Source organism: Apostichopus japonicus, chromosome 17 (genome assembly GCF_037975245.1).
Source record: "Apostichopus japonicus isolate 1M-3 chromosome 17, ASM3797524v1, whole genome shotgun sequence".
Classification (NCBI taxonomy): Eukaryota; Metazoa; Echinodermata; class Holothuroidea; order Aspidochirotida; family Stichopodidae; genus Apostichopus; species Apostichopus japonicus.
In genome coordinates this window covers 7,053,466-7,076,706 of record NC_092577.1, presented here as the reverse complement: position 1 = coordinate 7,076,706, position 23,241 = coordinate 7,053,466, and the positions used below count along the sequence as shown (strand labels likewise).

At 35.0% G+C, this 23,241-nt stretch overlaps 1 protein-coding gene across 5 annotated transcripts in view; it reads left to right on the top strand.

The window, feature by feature from the left end:
• Nucleotides 1-23,241, top strand: part of LOC139985118 (NLR family CARD domain-containing protein 4-like) — a 273,181-nt gene that overhangs the window by 72,232 nt on the left and 177,708 nt on the right. The window contains exons 7-10 of one of the 5 annotated variants that reach the window (XM_071999335.1): nt 6,478-6,513; nt 14,588-14,632; nt 17,466-17,603; nt 19,144-22,923. The exons of 3 other annotated variants lie outside the window; for them this stretch is intronic. In XM_071999335.1, the coding sequence (XP_071855436.1) occupies nt 6,478-6,513; nt 14,588-14,632; nt 17,466-17,570 (186 nt within the window). In that variant the 3' untranslated portion in view covers nt 17,571-17,603; nt 19,144-22,923. Of the gene's footprint in view, nt 1-6,477; nt 6,514-14,587; nt 14,633-17,465; nt 17,604-19,143; nt 22,924-23,241 lie in introns of those variants that run through there. One more of the 5 variants, XR_011799295.1, reaches the window with a different exon arrangement.

Below are 23,241 nucleotides of genomic sequence, written 5' to 3'. Positions count from 1 at the left end.
ATAAGCCTTAGAATTTCTGTGCATTTATTTATTTGGAATTGTATCGAATTAATGTCTGTCTATTAAATAATGACCCTTCTAACAACATAAAATAACCACAAATGTCGGTTTGACTGGTGTAAACAAACCGGAGAGACAAAGGTATAAATATATTCATCATGAATGAAAAGGGATTGGGGCATTCGGGCTATATAAGTACCGATTGATGTATAGGGATTTGGTGTAGAGTCCCTGTGGTATTTATATCCTGTAACAAATAATCTACATTCAACTTACATGCGGCAAATACAACTCAAACTTTCATCCATAGATGAGAGTTTAAATTGCAATTTGCTGAATGTAGGCAACATAACATAAAAAAAAAACTCCCAGCCAATGTAATGTCCGTTTCCTACGCACAGGTTCAAAATCGTATGGCTTTGGACCGTCAGCCATACTAAAATGTACATAAATATCAACAGATTTGTTGTTTAAAAACATTAAATGAAGACACACAAGTGAAGAAACAACGAGCAAGAACGATCGTAGGTTTCCATGAAAAGTATATATCCGCGGTGTACGTACAGCTGTACTACACTGTGTTTACCTACTTGTACTGCAGCCAGAACGGCAGACCGTGTACACCATGTTGATTGGCTGTTGTCAAAGTGAGGAATTGAGGTCATTGCCTAGCCTACGAGGCTAAAAGCTTTAAAATTTAGATTATTTTTCCATTAGCGATTCGTTAATTACTGCACCAGAGAATAATCTGAAATCTTGTGTGGGGTAGGAAAATGTAAGCTATCATCTAATGTAAGGGTTTTGTGTACCTGAACCAATCCTTTAATCAAATAGTGTCTTCACCCAAAGGAATGTACTGAACATATCCCGCTTTAACTTCACCGTCTCGATGTACATTAAATATACAACCGTAGAATGTTGTCAATCATGCTGTACCGTTCTTGTTTATGTTCATTTAATGTCGCGGCAAATGTTCATCATGACACATACAACAGTCGTAACAACAGTCCGTTTAGCCGATTCTGTAGCTTACTGTAGCTGCCCTTGCATATTGGTCTTTGTAGCAGGCTCCCTGGTATTCACTGGTTATGGTCATTTTCTTCGTTTTCTCTGGTGTAAGGAGAAGTTGGTCTTCCATTAACTAAAGCTGCCTATCACGTCATAGGTTGTAAATTGACCGAACCGTGAAATATTTGAAGAATTATTGGATTCCCTGAAACTTACTACGATATCTAGATATGTTGTCACAATCACATGACTGCTCCTAATCAGTGAAATATTTGTCGTTTATCTAGCTTTAGACAATTTGTGTCCCACAAATTTTGTGTCGAAATATTTGTTTGTTAACAAATCTTACTTTAATCTTCCCTGGGGGACTGAAGTAACATTATGTTTTCAAGTACTTCTCATTCCTTTCATAATCAAGTTAACATACCAGCAGATTGTAGCAAAAACAACACAAAGTACAGACATTTTAAAAGTCCACTTTTACTACTCTTTCTTCTAAGTTCAATCTTACTCAATTATTAACTTAAATTTATCAAGATAAATGTTTATGCGACGGTTCCACGTACACTAATGTGTATAGGACATTAAATACCTGTAGTTTGTAGGTCAGAAATGATGATGTACTGGTAATGTAACGGATGGTGACCGATGCAAAGCAGCGCGATGTAACTTTGTTCTTTGCATGGCTTTAAAATTATACCAGAAACTGGTTTCATTACCTATCATTTGTGTTTGGAGTGCATATATAAACGAAATTGCCTATGAACATCAGACTCACCGTTTTCCAGAATGCATATGCTGGACATTTTGGCGATTGATATAGATGAAGGAAGATGTGAAATGTCTATTAATAAAATGAACAAATTGAAGACTATTTTGTAAATTGTGAAAATACTATATTCGTGATTTAGAATAAACTGTAGAAAAAGATCTTGCAAATATATATTTGTAGTGGCACCAGATATGCTCTGTGGAGTAAATCATTACCGATGTTTCGGTTGAGCTGTGTGAATCACTTTCCACGCACATTTACACAACAAGACCATCATACTAGTTAGAATGTGAGAGCAATTACACTACTGCTTTGTTCTGTTGTCTAGATACCATGGTAACCAAAGAACTGGACACGTGATTTGTGACGCTGTATACGAACACATTGTTCAAAAGATCACCCACATGAATCTGATATCGGATATGAAGATTCTATAAGCCTTTGTCGTATATTGCTTTCTGCATTTTGTTGAAAGAATAGTATATGTGCAGTAGACTCTCCTTTGGAGAAGCTGGATGCTCCATTTACAGCAATGGTTGGATGACAAAACTAACTTAACAAATGTAGCATTAACATAGCTGGTTTCGGTTACAGTATCAACTTAATCGCCATCAAATAGCACTTAATGGTTTCCATCAGTTTGATAAATTATTATAACTTTGATAGATGCTTGAACTCATGTGAAATCTGGTTGCCTTTAAACCAGCATCGGAATATAATCAGACCTATACATATATGTCATAACCTATGTACATACTAGTTTCACCTTCTTATACATGTAAGAATTGGTGCTGAAGTTGTTTCTATTCTCATCGTCTGCTGAGGCTTATTAAAAGCGGTCAGATTTAATAGTTCCTACTATAATATTGCTATACCGTTGTAAAAATAAAATGTACTACTAAGAGCTTTCGTAAGAAATATTTAACTCGACTCTATTACAAATGCCAGATATATTTAACATTTCATTACCGTTATCACTAATATAAATATAAACTAATCCAACATTAGAACCAGTGACTACGACATACCAAAACATGTACATCAATATGAACGTAAGAAAAGAAAAGTAAAAGTTTAATAAAGACTTGAAAAAAATCATACAAAAAGGGTCAAGTCACTCTGTTTGAATAAACTTTACAGCAAGTCAAAGATAATTATTTCTGAGTGGCTTTATTCCATTTTTCGGCAAGATATTAGGATTGTGCACCTTTCGATTGGCTTTAACTAAAATACTCTTAGGTGCAGGATAGTGGGTGTTGCAAATGAATAGTTAATGTCTTCTCAATACAATAGGAATTGTCCAATCAAACGCTTAAAGGAATAATTAGTTAACGGACGAGCTGTAAATGTTGCAAAATATAATTTTGAGAATGTTTAATCTGATTTTATCATTTTGATACACCGTTATCGATGAAAGAATTATTCCTCGCGACCAAAATAGTATAAGCAATGCTATAACTGAAACATCACCTTTGACGAGGGATTTGTGTTAAAAACAGACTTAACTGATTTACAGATACGACTGTCTGGTATAACAGACAACACTATAGGTATTGTATTGCAGTCGCTATGGACTAAGATAAGTTTGGCTACATGAAAGAATTGTTACAGTATGAAAAGCTATATAGACTTCAAACTAGTCTTGGTGATTTTCTAACTTTAAGATATACAAATAAACGTGGAATTGGCGCAATTATACATGTTGTCTACTTCCTATCCGGCTCACAGTATACGTTGTAACCCCCTGTGGCGATATTACGAATTTTCATCACCATTTCATCATCCTAAGCCTTCTATTTTCTTCAACTTTCTGTTGCGGCTAGAAAACTACTTTTCATATTTTACTTTAAACTGTCCCTACTCCTCTCTTTCAGTACCCTTTCATCTAATATGGAACCATATCCATGTGTTTCTAAAGCAACCATATCCATTGTTGTATTATATTATTCATTTTACATGAAACGAGACCTTATACAACCATAAATGTTTTAATAGATGTGTGCGCATTAATGAAGTGTTAAATTCATGTTATATCACACGTCGCACTTTAGACATTGATCTAATGAAGTAAACTCGAACCCAATTAACGACAATCGGTCATAAAAATAAATGTATTGCCTCATTATCGTAATAGCATACTTTCTCTGGTTTGATTCGTTATTTTTAATTATTATAGCAAAGATTAAAAAAACTTTCTTAGATATTTTAATGGGATTTGGGAGAGACTAGGTCCCATACTGAAGTAACGATAATTACATTTAAAGATAAGCGTTCATTTGTCCAATGACGAAGAGGTATTTGTCCAGGATGTATACATCGTACAAAACAACGTAAACTACATAAACCCTTGTGACGAGGTATGGTACAAATAAAACAGAAAATGGTGGGGGAGGGGGGAGATTAAACAACAATAAATGAAGTTTCCCTTCCACGCTGGTACTCCAGCACTTTGGTCCTATTCCCTAATTATTGTCGTCATTCTTTCTCTGTATCTACCCCCCCCCCTCCCTCCTCTATGTGTCCTCCTTATAGAAGTAATTGTATTGTGAATCAATGAACATTCTCAATTTTTAAATAGAGAATATTCAGACGGATGAAAACATATAAAGCAAATAAATCTATCGTGCTTCCAGAGTCTCTCGTCGACACCGTCTCAGTAAAGCATGTTTCAGTGGTGAAAATATCGACGCATACTTTTCATCGGTAGAATCTTTACTTCTGACGTCACTGCACCCATCAATACAACAGTTAGTAAATGTTACTCGGCTCTAATAGTTTAAGTTGTAATGGGTTTGAGGGATCCCTATTGATTATATTTTATTATTTATTTAGATGAATGTATATATATATATATATACGTGACTGACATATATGTGTGGTCCCAGTAGGATTATATATAAATGGGCAGGTCTGGTTTTAACTTCATACAAAGAAAAAAGTTTGTTTATTGAGGTAGATTTCATCAATTTGATGTACTTTAACTTACTCGGAAAATTAAAGGAGAGTGACTACTTTAACTAAAAGCTTAAACTTAAGGTTTGTATTTAACTTTAATGATACGTCTTTTTGTAACATCCTCTAAATGTACAGTTCTATGAATAATTAGAAGCATGATGATACCAAAAATTGCAACGGTGAATCTGAACTGATCATGATTTAAAATATTAGCATTATTTCTTTCGTCTTTTGAATAACTACTGTGAATAAAATAGGCTCTTGAAGGAACCGGGGACAGGTAGCGGGAGGGGTGAGGTGTTCAAAGTAACTGGTAATCTGGTTGATTTTTAAACAATTACTACCCGGTAAATGAACTATTGTATCTTCATAGTTATATTTAAGCACTTACGATACTATCATTCAACATCCTGGCCGTATAGGTTCCTATTGTTATAAGCACTCTTTCCATCAGAACTATTCAATATGTATACATGTATCTTATAGCGTAAGAATCACTCTGATGTAGTTGAGTCAATTTTTCCTGATTCCGAGCCGAGTTCGAGACTACTTGGTCAAAGTATGGTACTCTCGAGTCCGAACAGAGGTATATATAGTATATGAGCAACCCAAACCAAGTCCGAGACCAGTCAGTACATAGAGATAATGCAAAACTGACCTCACATAGTTTTTGCGGACTGGTCTGAGAAATATACAGAGCGTATTGGTTACTATACAAAACTGCTAATTTCCAAATTAACAAACCGTCAACCCTTCCTGGTCTAAATTTACCTATGATGGAACATAGAGTGAGGCAAAGTTTGAATAGCCTTTGATGAAATAACATACGTTTACCACTTTACAATGCGTTTTCCTGCATGCTATGGCTATAATATTCTATGTAGTTTATACTGTGTATATATGTTTCATGAAGAAATAATTATAATGTGTACTGTGTTTACACTGCAATGTTTCAATTGACTAAAGGATCAAAGCAAGGATGGAAATATCTATTCATGAAATAATGTTTTCAAAACTTCAAATATCTAATACGCACGTGACATGGCAAATATAGAAGAAATACACTATCAAAGGGCAATATAATTCTACGATATTTCATGAAATTTGTCAAGAATAACAGATCTACACAGATCTACACTGATCTTCGAGATATATCTTTCAATTTCATCTCCCAAACTTTCATGGATATCATTAAAGGATTGCATACGGTATCCTATAGCAACAGATAATATAAGATGGAGTGGGGGTGGGGTAGGGAGAGTAAACAAAATACTGCTTCATGTGATACTCAAGATTATACATCGTTTGTACGTTCCATTGATTCAACCACGAGGATCTTTTAAATAGTCTTTGAATACTGCCCTCTTTTCCTTCTCGTCATCCTATCGCCCATTGTTTCCATCTGATCATCTCACTAAGAAGTTCATCATTATGACGTCACTCAGTATTTAATGGCGTTACTCAGTGTTTGATAACGGGTTTAAAACTAATGTTGTCTTCCCTATAAAGCTGATGTGTGTTTTTATGTTATTTAGTCCGTGCATCTTACAGTGACGAGTCTGTCTACTATATTGACTTAAGTGTGCTCAATACAGATGTGCGTTTACCTGTCAGGGATAGTTTACTGTGATATTTGTGAACAAATATCATTACAACTTATACATTTTATTGGCTTCGCATTATCATATTTTCCTGAATACAATTTAAAAATCTCATAAAAGTAAACTTTCTCTTCCTTTCAGGACTGTGACGAAGAGGGGAATCTACCAGGAGAAGAGGTAAGAGAGACATAGATTCATGTTCCTTTTAATTAGTAACAGGCAGGAAGTGTCCAATTACTTTGGAAAAAAAGAAATAAGACCAAATAGTGTTAAACGTTGAATATCTTTATGCAGAAAAGATTTATAATTGATGTGTATCGAACAGGGAATTTATATCACGTAATGCTGATAACACTGTTCTCAATGTTAAGTTTAGGTACTGCCTAAATAATCTTCTTTCCGCACACAGAGAAATGCTAAACAAAGAAACGGATATACTTTTAAATACTACAAGGTTTAGGTAGATTGTCTAAAAATGTCTAAAACTAGACTATGTTACCCAAAGTTGGATAAAACTTAAATTAACCCATCCCTCTGCATGGACTTCTTTGGTCCACAGACTTTCTTTGGTGGAGTTTTAGAAGTCACTCATCGTTTAATAGTTGTAATTCATCTTGATAAATTGCCTACATAGACATCTTAGACATAACTGTAAGGTGTAACCACGGCAATGCAGTAACAATATTGATTAATTACCTAGATTTGTAGCTATTTTCATGTTTATGTATAAAGGAAGCAAATTACTATTGGATGTCGAACATTACACCGTCAAAAACGTATAAAATATTGTCATATTCAGCAGCCATTGTCACCCTTCAACGTCCAGTTTGCCACGGTTATTAATTAAGAATCGCTAAACTGTTCATGTACAGAGAATCTACACTGCAAAAACTCTGGTGTTATATTCAACACCGATGGTGTTAAATTTGATTCTCCTTTGGTGTGTATATCTGACCACACCAGCTGGTGTTTAATGAACACCCTTCTTGGAATACTATTTTAACACCAAATAGGGTGCTGAATCTATACTCTGTGGTGTTAATTATGTGACACCACATGGTGTTGATTTAACACCATTTTAGGATATATGTACACCAAATATGGTGTTACTCTAATCCTTTGGTGTATATATTATTCTACACTAGATGGTGCTGAATTAACACCACATGATATTTGTTTATACTCTTTATATAGTGTTAATTTGACTCATATGCATGCTCTATCTCAGTATAAATTGTTCACTGTATCACATGTACAGCTAAGCTAGCATTTACTTAAACTGATATAACAAGTGAAACAAACATTGAAACAAGAAAGTCATATTCCTTTTTTTTCTCTACAAATTTATTGATATAACCTTGAGGAAATTCAACTGATGATATGACCAATAAAGGGAAAATGGTCATTCGTTAACTTATGAAAAACGAATTCCATTACACAAATTATTTTTCTTTATATGTATATCATTAACAAATAACCCATCTTGAATTATCCTCTTACTGGAAAGACCCATGCATCAGACTGTATATAGAACAAATGCCAAATACTGAACAGTTGTCAAAAATTTTGTTCACAAAAAGACCTCCCTAGCCAAAACGTTAAATATAAAGACCTCTTGCTTCATGTAACACACCAACCAACCACAAAATAGAGGTATTTACAAATAATTTGCTGTAAGATAATTTGCTAGTAAAATAAATGTTTAATGATATAATTGCTTACAAAGTACAACTCTATAAAAGGCATAAAAATGAGTCTGCTGCATCCATTGATTGATTGAACATCAACAATTTTGGTAAACTTTAAATCACATTTTTTTTAAATTACTTAAAAATGATGTGCCTTGGACAAACAAATTTGTCATAAATCATCCACATAACCATGTGTTGCAGCACTGTATCATGAAGAAAATCTGTGGTGGGATTTGAGGTACAAGTGGCAGTTGAGATTTTAGTCAAATAATATACTGAAAAACATGTAAAACGTTTATTCTAGGTAAAATCTCACAAACAGCAGGTAAATTCCAAATATTTACTGATGTAATTTAATTGTCTGTTTCCCATATACAGTATATACTACATACCCTATTGATTGAAAAGGGGCCCCTCTTGTAAAATAGTGTTTTTACAGAATGAGGTGAATATTAAGAATCAAAGTTGTTAGTGTTTCACAAGGATTATATGTGCAACTCCATGAAGTCAGAAGCTCATTATCCCTACCCATTGCCCACAGGGTCAACTACTGTAGGGGCTTAAGTTTGGGGGCTCAGATTGAGGCCCATTTTTGTCCCACACTAAAATTTTAGGCCCTCCGATACCTTCATGAATGGCCTACTATTTCATTTTTGATTAAGAAAAGTGACAATAGTCCCCAAATAGTTGGGGAACACTTATTTGACAAAGATACAAAACTGCTGATGAGATCATGTTATGAACCCCCCAAACTAAAAAATGATTGGCAAAATGAAAATAGGGATTTGTGGGGGGGGGGGGGGCTAGAGTTAGTCACTGTTAAAACACAGAATTGAAATTTACTGTGTAAAACTGGTATACAGTATAAAGCCAAACTTGAGGTCCATAGATCTATTCAACAAAGCTATAGATCAGAATTTCAAACTCAAACATTTAAACTCGGATTCCTTCCTTTTGGACCATAAGACATTTGACACTTAAGTGTGTCAGAATTGACATGAACTAAATAAACTGTAACCATGTCTTATTCAAGCCTTGATAGGAACTAATAAACGCTACTGTGGGTGGGGGGGGGGGGCTACAGCCTAGAGTTAGTCACTGTTTAATCACAGAATTGAAATTTACTGTGTAGAATTGGTATACCAAACATGAGGTCCATAGATCTATTCAACAAATCTATAGATCAGAATTTCAAACTCAAACTTTCAAACTTGAGATTCCTTCTTTTTGGGCCATAAGACATTTGACACTTCAGTGTGTGAGCATTGACATGAACTAATATACTGGAATCATGTCTTATTCAAGCCTTGATAGGAACTAATAAACGCTATTGTGGGGGGGGGGGGGGGCTACAGCCTAGAGTTAGTCACTGTTTAATCACAGAATTGAAATTTACTGTGTAGAATTGGTATACCAAACATGAGGTCCATAGATCTATTCAACAAATCTATAGATCAGAATCTCAAACTCAAACTTTCAAACTTGAGATTCCTTCATTTTGGGCCATAAGACATTTGACACTTCAGTGTGTGAGCATTGACATGAACTAATATACTGGAATCATGTCTTATTCAAGCCTTGATAGGAACTAATAAAGGCTATATATGACATATTTGCTACATAGCTTCTTAATACATATAGTCTCATCAAGGAACTAGGTTATATTATGTACCATTACCAAATGCAAGCATTTAATAAGTTCGATTTGGCATAACAAAGTTTTTCTTGACTTTTTAACTGGCATTGAAACAATAAATAAACAATACTGTTACTGAGATACAATAGCATTTTATTAATTTTTTTTTTATCTTCAAAATCGTGATTTTTTCGATGCTTAATATAACGTTTAGCATATCGTTTGACTACAATAAAGGATGATTGGTCAGCTAATCGCGCCCTCAAGAACAAAGTGCTTATATTATAGCAATAGTTTGTCAACACTTCTTTACGCCTAAAATCATCGACTAAATAGTATAGCCTTAAGTTTTGCTATGCATAGTAAAAACAGCAAACATTACTACAATACATGTTCCTGCACCAAAACATACCACATAAACTTTCAGCCGCAAAAACTCATTTTTACTTATTTGTCAAAGTTGTTTATTTTTTTCTGTGAGCAAAAATCGTCAGAGCAAATATATTTCTACGAACTAAAAGTATATTTATCAGTCTGGAGCCATGTTTGTCATCTTCCATTCTTCCATCTGAGAAGCTTGATATTGCAAAAAATCAAATTCAAACAGCGCAAAAAATATGGCTTTACATGCCTCCTACTAAAACATGATTACCTCAACTGCTTCATCTGTTGGATTGTTAGATTTTGTCTTTGTTAGAGCAGTTTTCAATCTTTTCAAAGGAAGTCCAGCGCTGGAGGAGGGCAAATCAACATTTGGCAAGTCCTCATCAGAAATCAAGTCTGTATCGGAATCACTATCTGCAGGACAGGGTACAGTTCCTCGGGAAGGCGAAGCTAATGAGGGAGAAACATGATTTTAATCATTCCATTGTGATGGCTCAATAAAATAGATATACCAATTCGGCATGAAGAAGTGGGCCCGGTTTGTAATATACTTAATGGGCCATTTTTTCACCTGAATTGCAAAGTGTGAAAAGCAGGGGTGGAGGGTGGGGGGGGGGGGAATGGGCATCATCTATCTGGGTCATAGTCTCGGTTTTGACCGCTATCTCTTGTGTTGCAACTTTCATGGGTGGAGGGTACGTGGGTGGAGCTTTTTTTTTATGTTTTATACAATTTCTGCAAATGACCCCTTATTGACCTTACTTTTCAAATAATGATAAGAATCGGAATAAGGCGTTAATTGGATCCTGACAATGACCCCACTTAACATTCTTTATGACCTGCTAAAACAGATCATTACAAGCCAAATTTAGGAATATCCAAGAGTTACTATCGAAGGACACAGGAATTCCCCCAAATTTACTGGTTTGGGTAGTCACGAGCGGACTATACTTACCCCGTCATAGCTACTGTTAGCATTTCTGACCGATCTAGCTTATTACTCATCTTAGCTACTTTTCTCACAGACTACTGCCCTCTACTATGTGCCCCAATATCTAGCATCTTTTTCCCTCCGCTTAAAGACTCAACATGGAGAAAAAATTCTCAGCTTATGTGGAAACGTTTCGACCAACTAGAATCGAAACATGGATGATCTCTAAGAGAAGAAATATTTTGAGTACTAGAGGAGCATGGTGGTCGGTTGGCTAAAACAGAATCACAGGTTCGAGCCCTGGCAAGGCACTGCATTTGTGTCCTTGGGCAAGGCAATGTACCTTATATTATATTGTGGCCACTCTATACTATTTTATCATTCTTTAGATCGAAGCGCAATTTGATTCAATGGATTCAAGTTATTCAGGATACTTTTTGAAAAATCTGGCAATTAAGTGGACGGTACTTTGGCATCTATACAGATTCACTCAAGGATGTGCCCATGCTGGTCGGTACCGGGTAATGACAGCCAGCACTTATGTAAAAATAGCCAAATTTATCCTGGCACTATTTTTCATGTTTCAACTCTGTATAATACATCTCCGTAACTTTAACTTCGGCAACATTTTTTTAATACCTGTAGTTTGTATCCAAATTTAGATGGCACTCAGAATCAAATAGGCACATCCCTGTTCACTTTAAACCACACAACTAGCCCACATTAAAACTTTAATAATTGCTAGGCCAGACATGTGTTATTGAAGTACTCACCCCTTTTCACCTCTTCTCAATACCATAATATCAATGTTTGGTTCAGCCTCAAGTAATGGTGCTAATACTTCTTCATCTATCTCGGGGCCATCAGTTCTATCTACCAATATGACTTGATCCTCGTCTTCAATCGCAAACTTCTTTTTGGCTAAACATAAAGGGGTAAGAAATAAGATGTAAGAAAATGTATTAGTATAACAGCCACTTTATCCTCCACATCTCAATTCCAAAACACATCATACAGTTTTACCACATAAATTACAAAACATGTATTAATACAGAAAATGCAGGTTGGCTTCAAAGCTTTTTATCAGTGTAAACAACAAACACATGAACACGTACATTTGTGAAATATCAACAAAGTGCAAATTTATTTTATTTGAAACAATTTGGTTCACTTTCCCTATATACATCTGATTTATAGTGATTGCCTGTACTTTCCACAGTAATGTATATAATTCAACACTTTGTTACAATGCATACAGGCACTTAATTGTTTGGGTTGTATTTTATGGTTAATTCAATTTCTGCTTAACATCTGCAATTAGAGCAAATTTTATCGATACCAATATTTAATCACTAATGAGAGTAATGTCAAATATAGGTCGATAGTCCGATACCGATATTGAAAACTGATTAATCGACCCAACGCTCAGTTTCATAACGCTAGCTGTTTTCGCGCCTAGCCTAGGCTTATATTAGGCTAGCCTAACGTAAGGCTTTGTCCAACTACTAACTGTTAGGCTCACTAATGAGAGTAATGTCAAATATAGGCCGATAGTCCGATACCGATATTGAAAACTGATTAATCGACCCAACACTCAGTGGCATAACGCTAGCTGTTTTCGCGCCTAGCCTAGGCTTATATTAGGCTAGCCTAACGTAAGGCTTTGTCCAACTACTAACTGTTAGGCTCACTAATGAGAGTAATGTCAAATATAGGCCGATAGTCCGATACCGATATTGAAAACTGATTAATCGACCCAACACTCAGTGGCATAACGCTAGCTGTTTTCAGCCTTATATTAGGCTAGCCTAACGTAAGGCTTTGTCCAACTACTAACTGTTAGGCTTGCCTATTAAGTTCTTTTCTCGATCAATAACGCTACATTTACAACAAACATTTGCACAATAAACACTTACCGATTGCAACTAAATCCCAATACTCTCGAAAAACAAAGATTTTCTTTGTTTTGTTGCGGAATAGCCGTATAAGGGGCATCTTGTAATACTGGATTTGGGCTTCGAAACCCTCAATTCTGCAAAATATCACAGTCAACGCACGATATGGCGCGGAAATGGTATAGTAAGGTATGTGCGTTTACGTTTGTACGTACAGCGTACAGTCGATCGTGCACACAATATGTACATGAACCACACTGAAATGTACCGTCGCGCACTGCACTCACGTTAGGCCTTATTTGCATATTAATCTAAACATCAACTATAGACCAATACCGAAAGCGTTTTCGGGTGACGTAGAAAAATTGTCGGATAACACCGTAAAATGATTGGTTTATTTGAGTGGCGTGATATTCGTTGACTCTTTTCGGTGTACAAGTAACACCGAATTTAACACCGGTTTGCTGACACCAGGATTTTAACACCGTATTTTTTGCAGTGTAGCTCAATAATAGTTAGAAATATAAAGTAGGTACTTCGTGTTTTACGAGACATTCATTCATTTCTGCAGAAAAGAGATATGATAATATAAATACACAAACCTTTCATCGTTTTCCTTTATTTCTGCAACTCATATGGGGAATGTTAGATTAATGTCCATTTTAAAGTCAAAACAATAGAGCGAAAATAAGCAGTTAAAACAACTATATCTGTCAAATAATTTGCAACACGTGACACCAAACCTGCTTCAGTTTCGTATGTTCTACAATGTGCGACAGTTTCAACTATATTGATAAATCGTTTCAAGCAATACTAAGTCAAACTTCTCACTATTCCCTCTCTTTACCCCCTTTTCGCTACCTGCATATTTATGGCAATGTAGAATCTCCGTCCTTCTCCCATAGATATATACAACATACATATCAGCATAATTTAAAGTTTAGTTTGGGGTAGGCACTGCCACTAGCCTGCTAGATTACTTTACCTTCTGGTCACATAAGTGATTGTTAACCGGAAGTAACAAGTGATGTGATAACAAAAATATATTTCCAGCAAAAAGACAAAAGTAACTACCATGACTTGAAAAATGCTAACAAAATTAACAATAAAGAGGCCCTGTTAAGATTAACATTTCTATCAATTTCAGATTACTTTAACTTGCGTTGAATATGCTTGACGTCATTGAAGAAGTTATCGCATGTCTGCAACTTTATTCATTTGGCTATTTGTATTTGGAGGAAATGGAAACTCGCAATACATGAATTTGTTCCAATCTTGTAATTGTTTGTAACTGTATAATGTTGGAAGCGCGTTATAAATGAGTGTTCATTGCTCCTCCAAATGAATATTTGAGTCTCAAAAGTTTGTGTTTTCAGTATTTTCGATGTACGCGGAGGACTGGCAAAGGGTGAAAAGGGAAACCGGAAAACACGAACCAAAATTGTTTGTTCTCTTAAGTTTAAACCTTAAACGAATTTGAATTTTGTTAAAAAAGCATTGTCACAATTCGTGCTCTTCTTAATAAATATTAATTATCAAAATATTCCGTGTTTAATTTTGTTTTCAATCTGACTAGAGGGCAGCTGCAGGGTGAAAGGAAACTATTCAGAAATCTGCGTACATGAATAACATGCATATAGATATAGCGCACTTTTATAAGGATGACCTTTGTTTTATTTAGTTATGTATCATTATTTGTTTCTCATTCCTGCAGGATGACAGCGAATATAATTCATCGGAAGATGATACGGATGAAGAAGTAAGAACATCGAATATTTCATTTTCAGTTTGTCCTCATACTAAGTTATATTCTATAAGTAAACGAGAGCTTATCTACGTGAGACAGCCTTACAGTTAATCAAATACAACATGAATAAGAAGGTTATCAATGGATGGTAGTTGACAACAAAACTCGTCAAAACTTCAAGATCAACGTAAATAAACAATATATCTAAAAATGGAATTGTCTGAGAGTTCGTGTTAATTGCTGATAATTTACTATCAAAAGTTCCTCCCTATATTTATATAACCACATATCAGCCTACGTCTGTTGAGTAATAGGAATGTTGTTGTCTCACAGGTTGCTTGTCTCTTGAATTGCAAACAAGCTGATGTTTGTATATTGCTTATAATATCGAGCTAAGAATGACATCAAAAGTGAGCTAATAATAAAATGATCTTATCACGGATCTTAAACTTTTTTTCCTGAGTAACTGTTCGTATACCTTGGCAATTATTCTTAACAGTAATTGACTGATAGCAAGAATATTGTTCTTATCTTTCATAATTATATTTAAAGTGGAACTATTTGATAAAGGGAGCTACGGAAGCTTTAAGTGCCATCAACATAAGAAAACTTTGCCCAAATAGGTTGAAATTTTTCAGAAAATTGTTTGTTAAAAATCAGAAGATTGTTATCAAAAATCAGAAGATTGTTATCAAAAATCAGAAGTAAAAAATGGCTCAGATGCTTTAACTGAGCAGTTTCTGCAAAATGTTTAATTGACAACTTATCAGATCTCGTCAATTCAACATATTTCTGAAAAATGTTCAAATGCTCATGTCATTCCAATTGAGTAATTGAACAATTTTCTGCAAAATGTTGATTTGACAACTTATCGTATGACGCCAAATTCAACATTTTTCTGCAAAATTGAAAAATTGTTAACTTCATTCCAACAGAGCATTTGGAATGAAGTAAACAATTGAACATTTTGCAGACAAGTGTCGAATTGACGAGATACGATAAGTTGTCAATTGAACATTTCGCAGAAAATTGTTCAATTGCTCAGTTAAAGCAACTGAGCAATCCAACATTTTTCTGATTTTTGATAAGATATTATCTTGTTATCTAAACAAATTACTGAAAAATGTCAACTTATGGGGCAACGTTTTTCTTATGTTGATGGCACTTTTAAGCTTCCATAGGAAGCTGATTTATGCATGATAAAAGTAATTTCTGATGGTCTAGCGATCGAGCGTAATACGATGATGAAAAACGTATTGAGTTCACTGCTGCTTGTTTCAGTCCGGACCGTCTCCGAATTTCGTAATAACCTCAACATTTTATAATAAAAGTTTGAAATGATCGAAATTGATAGAAGAAATAACTGTAACTGGTCAATCAACTTAAAGAGTATATATTGAGTGGTTTTCTTAGAAATATTCGACTGAGCTGGTTCTACAATATTGCAGTATGAATAGAGCACAGTAAAACTACAATTATATGGAAGAGTATTTTAGAAGATGCGATTATGTGTGAGAATGAATTAAACGGTGACTGTAGACAGAAGTATTGTCTTAATATGGTATAGTTCACTAACAAAGAGAAAATGATTGCTCATTGTATTGCTGTTGGTGTGTTATATATATTCACCTATAAGCTAAGTCTCTGGAATGCTCTGTTAAGGTTATATGAATTATGAAGTCGACATCCCTTTGGTTAGGCTATTAGTTCATGGATATTGATAAAACTTAACCAAAACAGGTTATTTTCACTTCATATAAACAATAGAGCACCCTTGGATGGCATCCAATACCATTTGTCATTGACATTGGTATGTTTTCCCCATTGACAATGGTATGTTTCCCTATTGACAATGGTATGTTTTCCTCATTGACAATGATATGTTTCCCTATTGACAATGGTATGTTTTCCCAATTGACAATGGTATATAAATTTCCACATTGACAATGGTATGTTTTCCTCATTGACAATGGTATGTTTTCCCCATTGACAAAGGTATGTTTTCCCCATTGACAACGGTATGTTTTTCCCCATTGACAATGGTGTATTTTCCCCATTGACAATGGTGTGTTTTCCTCATTGACAATGGTATGTTTTCCTCATTGACAATGGTATATAAATTTCCCCATTGACAATGGTATGTTTCCCTATTGACAATGGTATGTTTTCCCAATTGACTATGGTATGTTTTTCCCCATTGACAATGGTGTGTTTTCCTCATTGACAATGGTATGTTTCCCTATTGACAATGGTGTATTTTCCCCATTGACAATGGTGTGTTTTCCTCATTGACAATGGTATGTTTTCCCCATTTGACAATGGTATGTTTCCCTATTGACAATGGTATGTTTTCCCCATTGACAATGGTATGTTTTCTTCATTGACAATGGTATGTTTCCCTATTGACAATGGTATGTTTTCCCAATTGACAATGGTATATAAATTTCCCCATTGACAATGGTATGTTTTCCTCATTGACAATGGTATGTTTTCCCCATTGACAACGGTATGTTTTTCCCCATTGACAATGGTGTATTTTCCCCATTGACAATGGTGTGTTTTCCTCATTGACAATGGTATTTTTTCCTCATTGACAATGGTATGTTTTCCCTATTGACAATGGTATGTTTTCCCCATTGACAATGGAATGTTTTCCCAATTGACAATGGTATGTTTTTCCCTATTGACAATGGTATGATTTCTCCATTGCGTTTTGGATTACATCTGAGGAACTCCCCTAATGGTCTGTACATCCAGTCACTTAGATTGATGACCCTCGGCATACGGGACTGTTAAGGAGCTGTATATTAAACTTAAACTATTTTTTTCTACTTCTGTTACGAAGACCTCTAATGTTGATGATGATGGTAGTGGCGGTGATGATGATGATGGTGGTGGTGATGGTGATGAGCAAGACCAACATACCGTTGACGTAACCACTAGTCATTAAAACCAAACGACAGAAAGCAGGGCTACACCAGATGTGAGTAAATAGATATGTAGTCTCAGATAACTATGGGTGTCCGCAAGGGGTGGGAGAATTGAGGGGGTATTTCCCCTCCCCTTGGAATATGACAAAAGTCAAAATATGAACAATAATTAGGTAGAAGTTTAGTGTTAATATGTTATAGTCCGATAAACTATGAGAGTCCGTAAGGGTGGGGGAATTGAGGGGGTATTTCCCCTCCCCTTGAACTATGGCAGTAGTCAAAATATGTGCAATATTAGGCAGAAGTTTAGTCTTAATATGTTATAGTCCGAGAAATTACGAGAGTCAGTAAGGGGTGGAGGAATTGAAGGGGTTTTTACCCTCCCAGTGGGATATGACAGTAGTCAAAATATGAGCAATAATTATTCAGCATTTTAGTCTTAATATGTTATTGTCCGAGAAATTATGAGAGTGCGTAAGGGGTGGTGGAATTGAGGGGGTATTTCCCCTCCCCTTGGAATATGACAGTAGTCAAACTATGAGCAATAATTAGGCAGCAGTATAGTCTTAATTTGTTATAGTCAATAAAATAAAAACAACATGCAGCAACACTGCGGAGGCTCCGCTAACCTAGTTATGAAATTTGTTTTGGTCTTTTGGCAATATTTTTGAGCAGTTTATCCATTTGTTTGTTTTTCCTTGCCTTATGCTCCTTGCTAGCAGACATAATTTGAGTTGTACACATTTGTTTGAGAAAAAAAAGTAAAAAAGGTAAATGAAATTGTACCATTTTTTTCAATGAAAAATAACAATTGTTTGAGGTAAATTTGAAAAGTCAAAGTCCTTTAGTTGAGTTCTTAAATACTTAAAATTCAGAGCTGCGTTTTCAGTATCTTTAAACTAGAATGCAAAATTATATTGAGGTTTCATGGATGACTTCATCGTAAGAGACAGTCGACCTCCTATGTAACCACTAGTTATTGCAACCTGAACCAACCAGCAGAAAAACAGGCCCACACTAGATGTGAGTAATGTGATCACCAGAGATCAAAAGAGTGATCAAATATATTTAAATAGATTATTAAAGGAGTGGATAAGATCGTGAACTCCGTCCTAAAATATTGAGTTGGTTTTAACCAGTTGTATTTATTACGGAATGTTTATAATATCTTAAACTGTCTCAGACTGCCCAGTTTTATTAGTCTCTGATATAGTTGAGACGTCTTAAATCCGTCTTTCTGTAGAGAATGTAATTTGCTCACTATTAACAACAGAGATCAAGATGGGATCAATAATTCGCATCAATACGATGAATTATCCTAAATATCTCATAGCACTAAATCATTTGTCGTATTAAGAAAGTCATTCTCGTTACTACCGCAGTTACTGTAAATAGAGGGCGTCTGACGAGATTTACCAAGTGCTCTGTTTATACACAAAGCAATCAGTTCATCTTGATATGAATTCCTACCTGATTCTCTGGCGGTATTTTGTTACTAGTAATAGCTAGTTGTTCTTGTCTGTTAAGGCAGTCGTAAAGTACTTACCCTATAATTGATACCCATTACGTAATAAAAAATGATTTTTTTTTCAGGATGCAGCACAAAAGCGGTCTAGGAAGAAATGCACAGCCTCGTGAAGTTAGTAAGGAATATCACAGCTGAATGAGACTCACTGTTATCATCAATTTTTTTATGAGATTTTCTGTAACAAACACATAGAAATAAGTAATAGAAAATTTGTATCCCTACTTCCTAACCGGTAACAAATGTATTCCTCAATTGAAAACAGACCTTAACAAAAGCAATCTGGTGAGGAGCAATCAAATTTGGCATCTCAAAGATGGCTAGTAAGAAAGGGGGGGGGGGGGCTTGTGGGGTATTTTCTCATAAATTAATTTACACTAAGCTCTGAATATTCTGACAGGACTGAAACGTTAGGACGCATCATTGGTAAACTGATAAACATCTTCTATAAGCAGTACTGACAAACATATCACTCAAGACAGTTATCTCTGCATCTCACGGATAAAGTCTTAATAGGAATATGGAAACAAAAAGAGAAATACCTCTCAAGGATCAAACTTGTTTTAACCCTTAATTGGCTAGTTGGTTTAAAATAATATGACAGCAGATGATTCATGTCAGTAGGTTTAGTGAATGATCCAACATATTATATTATGTAGTCAATCTGTGTAGCAGGCGATAGCTATTATTATGTATAGCAGTGATCTCTGTCAGTATGTGTAGCAGGCGACACATATTATTATGTGTAGCAGGGATCTCTGTCAGTATGTGTAGCATGAGATGTCTGCTATCCAGTGTAGCAGGCATCTCCGTCAGTCTATGTAGCAGTTAATGCCTGTTATTCTGTGTGGCACCAGATTCCATGCTACCACCAGATATAATAGAAATGCGAAGTTGACCCAAGATTCTGGAAATGACAATTTGACCCAAAATACATAAAATTTGTGGTCAAATCAAATGTACGTGACAATTTTGTTCTTAAATTGATTATGTATAGTATAATTAATTATTCGTTCTGATATCTTTACTCATTCAACATCTATTATCAGTTCATATTTTGCTCTTTTTCAGTCTTGTTAGGCTATCTCGAGATGCTTTACTTTTCTTCTATGTCGTTCATTTCCGAGTTTATGTACAATACTAGATATAATATAGGTAGGGGATGTAATCCTGTTCGGGATGGACAGAATGCAGCCCTGCAGGTAGGAAAAGTGTGGGAGGAACCGTAAAATTATGAAAGTGGATAAAATGCAATACGGTAGGCATAGGTACAGACAGTTACCTTCGACATTTGGAAGCAGAAAACAAATTAAGAAACAGAACAGAGAAAATATGAGGCGACAGTGAAATTTACCTCCGCTCAAGACATGTGATCACCCTCCCCGGGAGAATCATCTTAAATTAGAGACCTCCCTGTCATCGTGCTGTACCATGAGGACGCAAGCACTTTGTCCACCGAATTCTCAATCTAGGCCTGTTTCCCCTCACCAGAGCCAAGGCCTCCTCCCAGCTAATAAAGTCAAGCTTGTCAACGGTAACTTTGAATTTGAATATCCCAATCGATTGGTCCCACCTAACTAACTTAAAGTTAGGAAACTCATTTGTCATATTTCTATCTAACGTTTTCAGCGTCCAAGACGTATCACAATAATCACTTTGAAACTCGTGAACATTGGGGTAGGAGGGAGGATGGGTGGGGATTGAGGTGTCTCAATGTATTCGATTGTATATCTTTAACAAAGAATAACCAATTGTGAAGCTGGTTGTATAATCTACCCAAGTAACTTCTGAGACAAATGATTTAAGCTTCAATGCTTATTTTTGTCTTTGGACAATTACAATAGAACTTATACGTATATTTTACATTAACTTCAAAAGCATTAAGAAATAGTTAGTTTTTTTAATCTTTGCGTTTTTTTTCATAAAGTGATCTTATTGAAAATTCATCAAATGTGTTGGAGACACTCATATCTATCATAGGTCAATAATTGCATGTAACACTATAACTGATATGTCTTCTTCGAACATCAAGATGATCCCACTTAACATGACGTCATTCACTTAGGTTTCTTTCTTCTATTTAGCTTAAATATTTCCTGCAACAGTTTGTTGTACAAGTAATGACAGTTTATGCATCATTAACATTCACTTACAGCTACCAGTTTGAATTTTTTAATTGTTTTTATTTGTCTTAGGTGGGGTGGTGCTTTGCCCTTTTCATTGCTATTGCCTTCGTTTATTTTTCATTATTCATTCTGTAATCTATGGATTTTAAAGCCCACTGAAAACATAATATGTGGTAGGGTTTACGATGACGTGTATATTACGTAATATAATGATCATTACATAACATTAATATTTTGTACTTATACAGTTAATTTAAAGATAATGATTGGTTTTCTATTGTACTCTCCTTTATCTTATCACTACGCAAGTTAGACGTTTATATTCATGTATACTTTAGTTATGTATCCTCCATAAGTTCCATTACAGCCGATAAAAGACAATCCAATGACGAGTCTGTTACGTCATTTAATAATAATTCGAACAAGATAATGACAATCTGAACAGTTTGTGTACTGAAGCTTGAAATCAATGATCGTACTTCTATATATGGTAGGTATTGTAGTTTACTCATGGCTGAGACAAATAGTTGTTCAACAATTCACTCGAAACATTTGATCATAGTTTTTCTAGTTACAAATTATTTCAGAATATTTTAAACAATGTAAGAATTTCATGAAAATATCGTTATTTTGTTGGAACTATGTCTTTGCAGTTTCTTATGTTTGGCTTAACATGCCCAAGCTTTAAGACTCTTGCAAGCAAACAAACAGGTCCTTTTATGTTATCCCTCTCGTTGTGCACATATTATTTTAACCCTTTTTGGGGTAATCTTCTACTAGAAAAATTCTAAGAAAGGAACATTTAAAATTAACTCTAAATCGCCTTTCATGAATAGTTGTATTAATTGTTATATATTATATCCGATATAACACATTGTTTATAAATGTTTCCGTAATTTGCGATCTTTATGTTGTTCTTTCTTCATTCCCTTTTGGTTCTTTTGTCATTTTTTTTTTGCTTTCTTTTACCGGTTTTAACATTCATATGATTAAGCAAAGGTGATGAAAGATCTGTTTGTATAATGAACATAGGTAATGTGAAAGAATATAGTTGGTTAGCCAAACAGTTCGTATTTGATTAGCTGTTACACGTGATTAACTTGTAAATGTCAATATTTGCTAATCGTTCCGTCATCCTACTTGAGAGTATTTACACTGACCTTACATTATGTTTCGTTGTTTTCGTTTCAAAGCACCTTACATTGTACCTGTCATGTCCTCGTTCTGTCCAAAAATATCCATATTTAGTTTGTTGCAGTCTGGTATCCATTTTGTATCTTAATTGTACCAATTTCATATGTAACTTGTGACTACAAAAACCATCAGAGATAAGTTTGATTTGACAAGTTTTACTTTAATTTTTTATTGTATGAATTGTATGGTGATTTGAAAGGCCAAGACGTAGACCTACTGTGTCAGTACAGCACGGCATCAGAATAAAAATTGTATATTGTTTTCGAGTTTCAGACTTCCAGGAAGTTGTGGAGTTGTTGCTTTGCAATAAACTTGACAACACATCAAACATATGACTTTGTCGAGTTGATAAGTCATGCTAACCTCTTAGTCTTACACTCACATGACACCTTGACAAAGAATATCAAATTGTTTGAATGTCGTGTTATATACTTAAGCAGTAAGTCAATAGCTTGTTTGTCCCTTCAGAACCGCCGTGAAATCGCGATATCGACTAAAATAAAAAAAAAGTAAAAAAAATAGATCAAAGATTATGTGTTCCGTTTCCTTTCTTCGTCTGCTTACTAAATTCTACTGCAGTGTTATTGTTAGCACATGTACTAACTTGAAGTTGTAATCTAAAATATTTGTAATGACAACCAAAATATTTTTTTTACCAAGCTTGGTGTTATCCTTGAAGGTTCTGTTAAGTCTATACACAAACGTCAATGTCTTTGTAGCCAAGTGTCTTCAATCTGGTTAAGTGGAGCAGGTTACTGCGATTATTTCATAAGTTTTATCCTCGGTAATTGTTTCATGAAAGTATAGATCGTTGATTTGAGGATCCACACCATTTTTATTGTGTGG